The sequence below is a fragment of the Ciona intestinalis genome, unplaced genomic scaffold (genome assembly GCF_000224145.3).
Source record: "Ciona intestinalis unplaced genomic scaffold, KH HT000123.2, whole genome shotgun sequence".
Taxonomy (NCBI): Eukaryota; Metazoa; Chordata; class Ascidiacea; order Phlebobranchia; family Cionidae; genus Ciona; species Ciona intestinalis.
In genome coordinates, this window is record NW_004190445.2 from 40,691 (window position 1) to 55,546 (window position 14,856).

General features: G+C 37.6%; 3 protein-coding genes across 3 annotated transcripts; 1 reads left to right on the top strand and 2 right to left on the bottom strand.

Moving 5' to 3' along the window:
• The first annotated feature begins 3,023 nt into the window (after positions 1-3,023).
• LOC100184901 (tumor suppressor candidate 3) lies at positions 3,024-5,372 on the top strand. Its single transcript, XM_009863352.3, has 8 exons — positions 3,024-3,197; positions 3,268-3,363; positions 3,462-3,556; positions 3,781-3,973; positions 4,053-4,193; positions 4,363-4,503; positions 4,578-4,806; positions 4,987-5,372. The coding sequence occupies exons 2-8, from the start codon at positions 3,292-3,294 to the stop codon at positions 5,091-5,093; spliced, it is 978 nt and encodes a 325-aa protein (XP_009861654.1). The 5' UTR covers positions 3,024-3,197; positions 3,268-3,291; the 3' UTR covers positions 5,094-5,372.
• A 136-nt stretch (positions 5,373-5,508) lies between these two features.
• On the bottom strand, positions 5,509-9,299 carry LOC100187288. The gene is made up of 5 exons (XM_002126432.4): positions 8,251-9,299; positions 7,972-8,047; positions 7,601-7,795; positions 6,227-6,821; positions 5,509-6,027 (listed from the first exon to the last, which is right to left on the bottom strand). The coding sequence occupies exons 1-5, from the start codon at positions 8,287-8,289 to the stop codon at positions 6,012-6,014; spliced, it is 921 nt and encodes a 306-aa protein (XP_002126468.1). The 5' UTR covers positions 8,290-9,299; the 3' UTR covers positions 5,509-6,011.
• A 1,481-nt stretch (positions 9,300-10,780) lies between these two features.
• On the bottom strand, positions 10,781-13,203 carry zf(c2h2)-6 (zinc finger protein). Its single transcript, NM_001078408.1, is given in 3 exon segments — positions 10,781-11,592; positions 11,898-12,068; positions 12,509-13,203. Coding segments are annotated over 3 exon segments (1,464 nt in total). The 5' UTR covers positions 13,085-13,203; the 3' UTR covers positions 10,781-10,875.
• Between the last annotated feature and the right edge of the window lie 1,653 nt (positions 13,204-14,856).

The following is a 14,856-nucleotide window of genomic DNA, read 5'->3' on the forward strand; positions in this document are numbered from 1 at the left end:
CACATACGCCCACAATGGTAGCAGCGACGAGCCTTGAACCCATTACCTAATGGTTACAAGCAGGCGCGCTTACCACTACGCCACGGCGCCGGACACAACATGGTTTAGTTTTATAAACAATCTAAAATGTATGTTAGTGACAACACTAAAAATATCAAAATGTCTGCCCTGTATGCTATGTATGTATATCTGTATATAGCATGCATTTTTCCTCCCACAGTTGTCTCATACTTCTCAAACGTTACCCCTAAACAAAATACCGGTTGCTTTCATGCATTTAACAGTGTGGCATGGTTTTTATATTTTATTTCAACTAGCACTATTCGAATACGCGGCGAACACGTAATGACGTCATTCTTTGAAATCTCTCTTCATGACGTATTTAGACTCTTTGACGTCAGACAACTAAACCACGAATAAGAAAAATATGATATTTTATTTTGCAATTTTACATAGTCAACGAAGTAATGACATTTAATGGGAAAGCTTCTGCAAAATAGAAAACATGATTAAAATACATTTATAGTTTATGTGGCTGGCGTTGGTGGAAAGCCACTACGGCACGACAAGCCCCCAGCCAATGGTAGTGGGTTTCTACTCTTTATGGTGAGAAACCCCTTGCCATACCTAGGCAAGGTAAAACCAAACCATATATTATAGACAAAAAGATTAAACGACGCCCATAGACAATGTGCACAACACGGAATACACCAACAAAAAGAAATAATACGACGAGTGCAGTAACCTACATGTGCCAAACATGCAACGAACACAACAGCTCAAATGTATCAAACAAGGGGACGCGGTCAAAATGTAATTAACGCGAACATAATCATTGAAACATCTACAAATAAAATATGCTGGTTCCCATACTGAAGGATAATCATCTGCAGTGTACACCATATTGAATGTCCGACCGCAAGGAGTCGAAGCCAACAACAGCTCCGCATGTCCCAATCAAAAGGTAATTCGCCATGTTGGTACCGCGATACTCTTGTCGTATCTTCACACAATATAATAACGTCAGGGTGTTACGCACCGCATCGACCGTTACGAAACTGCGTCAGGTTGTTACGAACCGCATTGATATAGTGACCTAAATATGTAGCGTAGCATCACTTGCGGCGACGTCCACGCAACAACCTGACCGTTAACTTAATCAAAACTGACGTAACCGCACCGATCGCAGGGTCATGACAATGCTCTGACCCACCGTATCGACGTCGTAGCGTAATTGTGACGTGTCCATCGTCCCAATCACGCTACATGACGTTTGTATATTTATTTACAGAGATGGAGAAGTTTATTTTTATCATATATTTAATGGGAAATTATGTACTTATTATTTACGCGCATATTGTACTGCATGTTAATATTACTCGAGTATTTGTGTACCAACATAGCGTTCTCACCAAGCGATCAGGACAATACAGAATCGCTGAAGGGTTCGACCTTTGTAGACAAAGTACCCAATAGAGTGTACAACATCAAAATCTGATCCAGCAAGATAATCGCCATAGTTTCATTGCATATATTTCATTGACATGCAAAATGCACTATAGTAGTGACTGATTAAAAATAGCTGGCAACATTAGGTCCAGCAGAATAAGAATACAGCAGCGCAGACAAGAAACACATACAACACACAACTCATACTTATAATACCCAAACCTCAAACCGTGTATCCTTTATCGACGTCTTCGTCTTTGTTCTTCATCTGCAAAACAAATGTAATGGTTACGTCACAGATAGAACAACTTTTGTAATCGTCACAAATTCATCGTTTTACAATTGATAACGTTTAAACTTATTTGGTTGTTAACGTTTAGCAACAACGCTAATAATAAACAATGATAATATACAATACCTTGCGCTTTTCTTCGGCAGCTTTATTCGCTGACTTTTCTGCAACAATATAATCGTTAAAATCGGTTTGTATATTATTACGTCATAATTACCTTTATTCTTCTCTTGCACCGTGGCCGCTTGATCCTGTGTGACGTCACATACCATGTTCTGTAAACTATAGCGTTAAACTTCTTTTAAAACAAAAAAGTTTGTGACGAAACAATGAACTTACGAATTGGGTTCTTCTGTTACGTCATCACCACTTCGTGACGCCACATCATCGATGTTTCTAGAAAAGAGCTTATGTACGTAATAATGCCAATTGTGATTTATACTTTACCAATTCTTTGATCTTCTTGCTTCGCGCTCATAGCGCAAATATAATTAGAATATACAAGTAATGTGCCTTGCGTCGACGCAGAACGCGCATGGGGCCCCATGAAAAAAAATCGCGAAACGAAAGCGTAGAACAGTCGCTCCCAGCTGCTATAATGACGTAATGAATTTGATGACGTAACAATAACGCGAGAGGTAAAGAGCGAAACTCAAACGATTGTAACGTAGCAGAACACAGCGATTTTGAATCGAGATATTACTTGTGACGTCGTCAATGACGCAATAAAGAACCGACGATATTCAAAATAAATTAAAACTATGAAATAATAGAGTAACAAATGAAAGGCACAAAACTTGTGGGATGATATTGCTGTATTGTATTACAAGGTTATAATAGAATACATGTTATAGTAAATGGCATGTCACAATATACCAGTGAAATGAAATATTACTCAAGTTTTCTTGAAACATTCCAACTTGTAACCTGGTGTGGAACCAACTTCATCTAAACTGAAACGTGGTAGCTTTGAAGAAAAAGGCTTTTTTTGAGCGATGCAGTTAGGCACGTGAGCAATCTAACCAATCAGCTTCAAGGATTAAATAGCGGGCTGATTGTGACGTAAGTTCAATACTGTGACGTAACAAGCTATGCTCACAGTGATTCGCGATTTTGGATTATCACTTCATGCGCGAATTTAGCTTTAACATTGCTTCTATTCTATACGAGTGAAGTCTTACCGCGAGACATGAAACAAAAAGCGACCAGTTTTACATTTAATCTCAACGTCACCGAGTTATCATTTATATACCAGACTTTCTTTAAAACACTTTCTGCTTTTTATTCTCATTGATTAATCTTCTTGGCAAAGAACAACAGTTTAAATCTGTATGCTAACTTACGTTGCCAAAGAGGTTCTAAAATCGCTACTACGTGCACAATAAATGTAAAACCGTAAATTGTGGTTCGCGATTTAACACGTATAGCGATTTATCCGGCCATTTGCATTTTGCAAGTGAGTCTTGTTGTATGGAATAAATATTAGTAGAAACACCTTACAAACGCAATACGTTATAACTTTACAGGTTTCGAATAAAAAAGACAGAATTATGGTTAAATATATATTGGTTGTCACGTTTCTGTTGGCAATTTTCAGTTTGTGCAGCTGCAAAACTAAACAAGTTAGTATTTTGTGCGACATAAAATTGTTTAAGATCATACGAAACGTAGATTGTATTTGAAATAACCTTTTGTATAATTGTGACAATATTTTTTTCAGGATTTACTGGATGAGAAAGTTAAACAACTGACTGAGTGGAGCAACCGACGGACTGTCATTCAAATGAACTCAAACAAATATTCAACTTATGTCAAGTAATTTAGATTATTATCATTAAGAAATATTCTATCTGGCAGTTATATATATAAAAAAGACTTAGGTTTCATGATGTTTGATTACTTAACATATCAGTGGTGTCTATTCAACAAGCTACAGGATCATAATACCTGCACATTATACAAGTAATCTTAGTAACAAACTTTTGCATTTAATCATCTGCAACATTGTTGAACCAGCCAGTCTATTCATTCCCACACAGGTCCAAACCACGTAATTATTCCATGATTGTAATGTTCACCGCACTCGACCCCAAACGTGGTTGCAGCGTTTGTAGAGAAGCCAACGATGAGTTCACAATATTAGCGAACTCGTACAGGTTTTCACCTGCTTACACAAGTTCGTTGTTCTTCGCTGTTGTCGACTTCGACGAAGGATCCGAAGTTTTCCAATCGGTAAAAATCAACATATTACAGCCATAGTTTAATGAATTTCACATTAGCATAAATATAACGACAAATGATTTGATTTCAGCTTGGTTTAAACTCAGCTCCTGCCTTCATGCATTTCCCCCCCAAAGGCAAGAGGAAGGGAGCTGATACGTATGATATACAACGACTTGGGTTCCATGCCGATAACCTCGCTAAGTGGATGGCTGAACGAACAGAAGTTGTGGTAATGACTAATTCAACTTAATGTTTCAATGTTACATGTTATAATTCGCGTTATCGTGACCGAAGAGACGAAATAAATTTTATTCATTCATTCATGATAGCATTATTCCACAAAAACAAATCCATAAAAAAGTTCACAAAAAATCTAAAATTAATATTTTAATTTTTAGGTTCGAATATTCCGCCCCCCCAACTACACAGGCACGGTGGTGCTCGTGTTACTTTTCTCGCTTGCTGGTGGTTTACTTTATGTTAGAAGGAACAGCCTGGAATTCTTTTATAATAAGACCTTTTGGAGCATTTTGTCTATTGTAAGTTATTAAGTGAATGAAATTATCTTCCAAAACAAAAAGAACAGAACCCTTTAATTCCCCTTATCTTTTAGTTCATTGTGTTAGCGATGACATCTGGTCAGATGTGGAATCACATACGTGGCCCGCCGTACTACCATCGTAACCCACAGAATGGTGCGATACATTACATACACGGGAGTAGCCAGGGACAACTGGTAGCGGAAACACACATCATAATGTTGATACACGCAGCTATTGTTGGTGGGTTCATCTTACTCAACGAGGCTCATCAACCTAAAGTTGATATTTCCAAGCGTAGAAGTAAGTATGGCTGAATAACCTCATACTTTTGGGTTCTTTTGAAAAATAGGCTGTCGCCTGTCGCACATCTGGTTTCCCATTAAAAGATAATTGTCCCCCTCCTTAAAAAAATAGTGCGCGTGTTTTAAAATGAACCCTAACCTTAATTTACAAATATTTACGATCCCATATTTTCCACAGTCATGGCGATTGGAGGGTTAGTGTTGGTTGCTTTCTTCCTGAGTTTGCTGATGTCAATATTCCGACAGAAATATCAAGGTTACCCGTACAGTTTCCTGCTACGTTGATGCGGTCGCAACAAATTGTTTCCGACAATTTTACGGGGACTTATTTTGTGTGTCACGTATACTTGGTATTAATGTTTAGAATACATTGTTGTTTGTGCGCGGCGTGCAACACTCATTGCCGTTCTCGATGCTGTTTGAATCTGTTTAGCATCGAAAATATAACACATACGAAATTTAAAACTTTGTTAAAAACTTGAAATAAAGCCCTTGTTGAAATAAATAATGGGATGAATTCATCCCATTATTTAAGGTTTAAATCCAGAATAAACAGTTTATTTCGGTTCATCTGCTATCCTTAAGGCTTTGTTAGAGTTTTAACGCAGTGACGCAAAACGAGCGATCAACGCAAAGCGAGAGCGATTATATAAAGATGAGCTTGTGTAGATTAATTGACATTATACCTTGTAACAGATCATTCAAACTTTGCCGGCAATTTATTGTAAATGAACACAGCTTAATTAACTTTTGGGTGAACCATCTTGACAACTGCGAAACAAAAACATTGGTGGTAATCCACACGGGGGCACTCAGGAGCATAACACAACATATTCCCTTCAGAAAACAACAAATTAGGATCAGGTGCTGAATTGAAGCATTTTAACGCAACACGTTTGAAACCAAAAGCAACAAGTTCAATAGGATGTTGCAAACTAAGGCGTTGCTCAGTTATCTGATGCATAGCTTACTGGCAGCCATAACTTCATAATCTCACATTTGTTGCATTATAATGATACGAACAAATGCTTCGAGGCAACAAATACAGAATTACTGTTTCTTCGCAAACAAACAAATCCAAATATCCAAGTTGTGGCACAATTGCCATCATTGTTGTGCAGAAATAAACGCGGTCGACAAGTTTTAAATTGTTTGAAAGGTCGTAAACAGTGAAGATCTTATATTTCCAGATCGAATTGTTCTTCATCCTTGTGGGAATCTGTGGCAGAATATACAAACGATCTCATCCCTTGTAATGTAGCTTATTATAATGGGGGTTAATGTAACACACAAAGTTAGAAACAACATGCAACACAACAAAGCAAAACATGCAGGTTTAACTGTGAAGGCTATAAAGAATAATGTGGCGTGGCAACTAAACTAAGTTTGTGAAGTATCATGGTGCTCGGCTATCTTACGGGACAACATTAGAGTTTTCGTCGATGGTTCGATTCAGCTTCTCATAAGGTTGGGGTGGGTGGCGAGCTTGCTCAGCGTATTGAGACATGAATAATTTTTGCATCGGCTCGCACAGGTTCTCTACCATGGGCATAGAGTGTGGCACCTCCCCGCGGTGTGGCACCCCCCTGCCACGGCCTCGCATGCCACCATTAGCTTGGTTATATTGTAATGGCTGCATGGATTGCGCAACAGCGTTGGTTATGGCTTGGTTGAGTTTGGATCGTCGCCATGAGGACAACTGACTCATCGGGAATGGGTTGGTTGGGACGGGGGGTGTCGGGGCAGCGGAGTTCATCTGCCACAACCCATCGCCAGCATTATTGTTGTTGTCGTAATATGGGGGGAAGTAGCCGTTATGATCAGGGTTAATCATGGGACCTGCAGCTCCTGACAACGCATATATCAAACCGGGGTCAAGAGCTTTATCTACAATGGCCTGTCTTTGCTGCTGAAGGCTACGCTGTCTGTATTGCTGTAGTGGCCCATTCAATGGTTGGTCGTAACGAAAGGTGGGCGTGGGAGGGGCGTGTATGTTCCATCTTGTATATTGACCTGCGCATGCATCTCAATGACAACGCATGCAAATTATCAACAGTAGCATAACATGGGATTCGGTTGCGTGAATGATTTCATTAATTAAATGATGCAGCGAGCATGAGAAAAAACAAGTTTCAACACAAACTAGTTACAACAGATTTCAATGCAAACAATCAAAAAAAAGCTTATATATGTAATATATAATTTTCAAATAAATATATCTATGTGTAAAGCCACAAGTGAGCTGGACAAATATAAAAACCAACTTGTTTATAAATATGAACGCAAGTCACTCCTACAGATAATATACCATTGTATGGAACGGTTTAAATACAAAGCTAAATATCTTATAAAGATGATGCAATGTTTAGTCGTAATATATATAAAATGTCTGATATTCAGATTAACCATGTGTTACACTGCTATATTAATACTGATAATTTAAACGACACTTTAACAAGTTATATAGTTATATCTGGTAAACTAATAAATAAACCTTTTTCTGCTCAAGTAAAAATACACCCTGAGTTTTAACATAGGTTATTGAAAGGTATTAATCTGGCCCAACTACATAGTTACAACATGCTGTTAGAAGAAGCTGCATTGCTACGTATTATTAATGCAGAATATCCACAACAGGGCTTCCCAAACTTGGGGTAACCTCGGTCACCCCGAGTTTACCAATTTTAGATTAAAAAGGGGTCGCGACTCGCGAGTATAAAAGTTTGGAGAGCTCTGTTCCACATAATTCGTGTAATGATCAACCGCACACAAACCAACCAACCATAACCTACCCCCATTCTCCTTCCCGTTTGAACCATCTTTGTTGGCAATTTCTTCTTCTTCTTTTATCTTGGTAATTTGTCGTGTTGGCGACTTATCGGGGCTCGTTACCCCCGGGATGTCGGGCAAGTTGCTTGGGGGAGTGTTAGCCATCGGTGACGAGCGACATTTCAATAAAAACGACCGATCGTAAATAATCCTTGTGCCTAAGAGTATTGAAATAATGAAAACTTATAAAAGTAAAACACAGGCTTAAGGTTACGATAAAATAATATAATGGGACAACAAACACAGATTTTCTAGTTTTAATATAAATATGCAAGTTCATATACACTCACACTGTCACTGTAGAATATTATAAATATAAAAATTGTTTTTTCACCTCCTGGTGTTGTTGAGTAGAACGTTCCACCGGGTGTCGTACCGTAATCATTGGGGAGCTCAGATAAATGGTTCAACTGGAACGGAAGACATTCATTTAAGCCAACAATGATTTTAATATTTATGTTTCGGAATTAAATTGAATTTATTAATTATAATTCTACCCAAAGTAGAGAGAAAAATTAAGTCCATTCCATTAAATTCCACCATGTTATGTACATCAAGTAATATTAGAAGTACATGACAGCACACCACAGCTGGAACATTGAATACAACTCACCCTTATATGGCGGATGGGAATTCCTTTCGATTCACTCATCTTATCTTTATTACAATAAACTGTACAGCAATATTTTTATGGAACTAAAAAACAAACAGGTATTTATTGTATAAGTTGAAACATCCCCTTATTTTACTCTCAAGCCAGCTGTTCAATTATAAACACCTAATTAACATTGGCATACTCCACAGCGTTTGGTGCACATATAATATTTACCACAATATTTACACAACGTAATATAATAAACATTGCAACAATGCTGTATAAATTGCCACTATGTGTAAATGTGAAATGAAACAACTACAAAGGGTATACGGGAAAACTAACGAATATCAACATAGACAAAAATATACAACTAATTATAAACATATTTGGTAAAAATTATAAATTCTTCACAATTTAACACTTGCAAGATTCATTAGTAAATGGGGACAGTTATAAGTTACAACGGAATGACGTAATTAGGTTTTGCATGACAACAAACATAAACAACAAGGTCAAACATGATAATTAGAATAAATAATATTAATCAGTATTTTGTTGTTATTTGTAGATAATTCCCATTGTCAATAGAAATTGCTGAAATATTTTTCCAATGTTACCTGCTTTCTAAAATTTAAGGTTTTAAATAATATTGCCGATAAACTAAAACATAAATAAATATAAAATATCTACTATTTGTGAAACTTTAAACCACTTCACATTTGTAACCAATGTTCACTTTAAAACCACAAACCATTCAACACATAGTAGCCACGCATACAACAGTTTGGTGCAAAGTTTTTCAATTCAATAACCTCTAATAGTTAAAACTTAACTTAATCTGCTTTATATGCTGGTAAAAGTAAATGATGCAATGATGCATTAAACTGCAGCATGCTTACAACACATAATAATAAAATCATAAAATTAAACATTCTTTTATGAGTCATAACAGGTCTCCTGATTAAAATTACCGAACATATGATATTTATACAGAAAACTATGACTCAAAATTTCAGCTACTAAAAAATCAGGAGAATCTACATTCTTAATCTGCATGTATTTTTATGAGCAAATTTAACAGCAAATTGTATAAGGTATTGCTTATTTATAAATTTAATATTCTTGAAGCAAAAAAACACATTCTGTATCACAAGGTAACAGTTACCATACTACTTATTATAATCATTAAATCAATTAATGTTTAAACAGATTACCTAACCACCAACTCAGAGCTTCACATAAAATCCCTTGGCATTTAAATGCAGAACTATAAATATATACAACAACATATTTTAAAATGCTGGTTACTTCGTACAATTTTTAAAACTTCCGGATTTTGCATGCGATATCACACAAACCTATATATAAGTAATTTACCAACAAAATAGGTTTTACCATGACACCATCACATCAGCAGTCTCATAAATTAAACAGCTTTGACCTCCAGCAACATACTGAGTTAGCTTAATCTTTATGTTTATGTAGAATGCAGGGAGAGAAACAATTCCAAGAAAAAATGTCCTGCTACTTAAAATAAATTGCTCACTTTGCAAAACTTGTTGAAAACGTCAAGACACCGCGTCTGTCCTATATATATATAATTTGAACATCTATTTAATTACATCAACAAGTTGCATAACTCGTGAGCTTTACAACTTTATGAGGTGACTAATCGCCTTTCTCCTTTCGTAAACTGAAAGTGCGCAATAAATGTTGTCAATAATAATAATACCATTACCGTCACTTAAACTGCAAACACACTGCAGATGTATCTTTGCAGCCCTCCCAAGGGGTTAATCACGGTCACGAGTTCGCCATAGCATAACGCAGCAACAGTAGGTAAACATTTGACAGCAATAAATGAACCATGCCTTTCCTCTTGTCAGTGACTGCCTTTTTCTAATTTAACACCAAAGCAAGGTTTAACATAGATATGCGATTTGCTCTGTTGGATATATAGGCCAAGTTAAACGACGAATTCGTACACATGTTATTACGTTTGCCCAATCTCAGACCACGCTAAAGCGGCAATGAGCACTGTAGGTATACTGTGAATGTCTTACCACAGTTTCTTCCAATTGCGTATACCTTACGTGACTGAACTGATCACATACAAGTTACATAACGTCGCAATCCTATATACGACCTATCATGAGTCCATGGCGTAAGAAATGTTCCGGTTGATTTAGGTGTGTGATTGCTGGCTTGGTTGAAATATCTGTAGTATTCCTTGTAATACTGCGACCCAAGCAAGTCTGGACTTGCCTATATTTAAACACAAGTACTTTGAAAAACTAATCCGTCATTAAATTAAGTTTAGGAATAATTTATATTGTAGCATAACTTGTAGCCAGAACAGTGGAATTAGTTTTTTACCTGCTTTTATATTAAGGAGCTATAAATAATAATGACCTACGTATAGATTCGTACACAATAGTTGTTATTGCAGAACTCTGCTGCAAGCGTAATTTGGAGAGAGGATTTCGTAGAAAAATAAGACCGCAAAACTACTGGGCCGTTTAGTAATATAATATAGATCTAACTCTTTGAGCAGAGCTTCAAGCGTGCAAACTTTATTATTAAAACACAAGCAAAATGTGGCAAACGAACGAATAAGTGCGTCGTCATATGTTACCCTCGTTATAGATCGGGAAAACTGTATGTTCGGTTGACTGAGTTATTTTGCAAAGCAATTCCTGAATCTTCTGACCATTTCCGAGCTTCGAAACTATTGCAAGGATTCGTGGCAATAATATTCTGACCACCCCGTGTTTCAGGAGGATTCATTTCCTCATTATTGCTCCTCGTTCTCCTCTCCTCTTCGTCGCTTGTTGCTCCACAATATCCTTCATCTGATGACCCTAATGTCACGTTTGCGTTGTTTATGGTTGATGTTGTTGACTTAGCTTTATCCACACAATACGTTGAGACTAATGGTAGCCGACCCGGTGTTATGATGGTTCGTGTGTTTTCCCCAACGTTTGGACAATTAAGTTTCATTGGTGCGACCCATGTTTGATGTGCGCTTGAATTCCCAACAAGTCGGTCAATAGATTTAAATATACTCTCATGGTTCGTAGTTTGGTTGAACTTGTATGCCATCGGTGGTGTAGGATTGTATGGAAGTTGTAGACTGCTTATAAACTTCGCCAGGTTCACATCAGCATTACTGTGCAAGGAGGGCAAATGTAGAGGCAGCTTTGATTGGGAAACATGGGACATCGAACCATTATAGCCGTCAATGTTATATCTGGTTGGGCGGTGTTCTACTTTGTGCGGGCTCCATCCTCCAGGTAAATTTACCATTTTATGCGAGGCGTCTTTCGGCAAAGTTTTCGTTAGGATTCCATCGTGGACCTGCGTTCAAACAACTCGTTAAATAATTTCAACAGGGCGACGTGTGAAAACGTTTCCGGTATAGGTCTGACTTTAATTAAATCAAAGTTAGAACTTATGATTGTGTTTTATGGTGCACACCAGAAACATAAATTGTTATTTATTTCTTCGAATATACGGATACGAAGATCAAATTAATTAATACAACGAAGAGAAGGGAATTAGCAGCAAAACGACAGTCGTCAAAAACACGCTAAATAGGTATACAGTGTGAAAAATAGCGTTGGTTAAAAGTTGTTAAACCAACAAACAAAACTCAATCTAACCTGTCGCTGATGACGTCTTAGACTGTTGATATGTCGAAACTTCTTCGCACAGTTGTTGCATTTGTAAGGTTTCTCACCGGTGTGGATTCGAAGGTGGACAGTCAGCGATCCAAGTTGACTGAACTGAGTTGAACAAAACTTACAAACGTATGGTTTTTCACCAGTGTGGACCTGCGCATTGATTTGATGAGATTTATAGGAAATATGCCTGAAATCTTTACTGAAGTTAGTTATACAACTATCTTATTATTCCCGTGTTATAACGACTACTGTTAGCTAAACAAATTGCAGCCTTTCAACCACACGTTTACGAGGAATATGTTTATACTGAGCGTGGTTGAGCATTTGTTCAGATTTATCTAACTAACTAAATATAAATATCTACAAACAAATAAAAATAATGTTACAAAGTATCTACTGGTGTTCGAACCTAAAGTAAACTTAACTGGCGACTACATACACAGCGTTATAATCACTCAGCGCGTGCCGCCGGCAAAGTGTCGAATGTTTTTAAGGAAATTGGAATACCACCGCATGTTCGACTAATTGTGTATACGGCGAATACGATGCGAAACATGATGGCTACACGGGTGAAATACTGAATAACTTACTCGTTCGTGGACTTTGAGGTGGCAAAGATACGAAAATGTCCGCTCGCAGAAATTGCATTTAAAAACCTCAGCTTTTTGATCGTATTCATTCACTTGCCGAATTAAACCAGTGGTTGGCTTCCTTTCTTTGGCTGAAGAATCAACGTTCGATCCATCTTCTTCGTCCGTTGTTACTGGGGAGAGAAACCGTTTCTCTTTCTCTTGATTTTCGCCGCCGATGCTTCTATATTTGCCCGGCAATAGCAAAGCACAAAGTTCAGGTTCGTAGTTCGGACCCCTATATTCGAAACCGGGAATAAAACTTCGTTCAAGCGCAACTTTCTTATAAACGTCCGGCGATGACGGTGGAGTTGTTGGGAATACGCGGTCGGTGTTGTGACAAGATGTTTCGTTTATTTCGTTAAAGCTTCGCTTACGAGGAAGCGGCTTCGAAACATTTGCAACCGAGTCCCCACCAAAGTTGTCACCTTGCTTTATAAATCCACAACTTTGGTTCAAATCTTCATTTTCTTCAATCTTTCCATCAGCAGTTGAATGTCGGGGAAGTTTAAGTTTAAACGAACGAAACGAATTCATGTTTTATATTCCAAGGTCGCGGTTTGAATTCTCGCTCACTCGGTTTCTCCGCATTTCTTACACAAGCAAACGTTTCTTATTTAAATTATCTGAAATAAATCTGTAAACTTGAACTTGGTGTCTAAAACATAGAATATATTAAGATAATTAATTCGCGTTGTTCATCTCCTTCGTATTCTAATAAACTCAATCAAACACCGCATGCACGTGCACGTGTAACTCCTCTCGAGGATTCTGCACCGAATGAATGCTCGTCGCCATTCGCCGTTGGTTTTGTGTCAGAGATGCCAAATAACAATGAAGTAACTTGTAATTATCGGCGGCGTTTCGTGGAAAGTGGTCGCATGGTAAAAGCAGGCAGGTGACGTTTGCGTGGCGACGTTCACGCACTTTCACGGAAAACCACGTTTGTTGCAGGAACGTTCAAGGTTCCAGGAAGCAATGCGACCTGTGACACCTTGGTCGTAATACGCTTATTACCGCTTTAGAGGTCTCTGAGTATATTGGCCAACATTTGCGCGTTAAAAAATAAATCAAATTACAGACTTGTTTAGAAGCTGTGCAATTTGACCATCTGCTGGTAATAACCATAGTTGGCGAGTTTACGAAACTAAATCACCGAAACCGTTTGTTATGAAAAACGCGGTGAATGCAAATTGGACAATCTGCAAACAAAAAAATATAAAATGCAATAAACGATTTTTTTTATGAAGTGGAGTATAGTAACAAAAAAATGTTTTGTTCAATACACATATATCAAGATATTAAAATTACCAATTTGCAAAATATAAAGCGAATCTCAAATAATAATAATTGCATGATATTTTCAACGGAAATATTTATTTATTTGCACCCACAAACAGTTGTTGTTTAGGAAACGTGGATTGTGTGTAACGGGCGCGTTTCGCCCTGAGTTTATATTCAAATGCAGCTGGCGGGCGGGAGGGTTTTACAATTATCCAAGTTCTGCGTAAAAACTAAAACACATTATTTGGCCGGCTTATTTTTGCCCCGGTTGTCCAATCTACGTGGATTCCACTCTTGCAAATGACACAATGGGACGTTTACATTCTTTAATAACCAGTATATCGCGTCACTTGGTTGTAAGTTGCGTTTATACAACGTTAATTGCAAGTGAGCGCATGAATTACACGGTTTTAAAAAACTAATTCGTTGCGCGCTACAGTCACCCGCTAATGTAACTTGTAATGCCTTACAACGTTGGGTAGGGCGTTATTAATGTGGAATCTCTACGTAATCAGGCAACAATTATAAACGGCTGAACTGAATACAAATTCATTAATTTAAAACGAGCTTAAGTTCATGCATAGTCTGTGTGGACGCGGATGTTTAAAAATAAAGATATAACGAACAGGTTTCGGTTTCTTAACTGGATCGGGGTTTAGACATTCGCGTAAAAGTTTTACTTCTGCAAAGCGTCAAACAAAACGATTAAATTGTAATAAACGTTTGAACTTGTGAGTTAGACAGGCGAGACAGTCGGCAATCATTGGCTAATTACGCTGATGACGTATGGTGACGTATGCCCTCCTTGTGACGTCACGGGCACTTTCTAAATCGACTTCCAGGTAATGAAAGTTTGTTTTCCGAGAAATACTGAGTGTCACAATCACTGCGATGGAGGCGACCAATCTGGAAGGTGAAGCAACAATGCCGGTTGTGACGTAACAATCCAGATTGTTCCATTGAATGATTGAACCTCATACGTAAACAATAGCCTTTATGAGGTAATACTGAATCTGTGGCGGCAA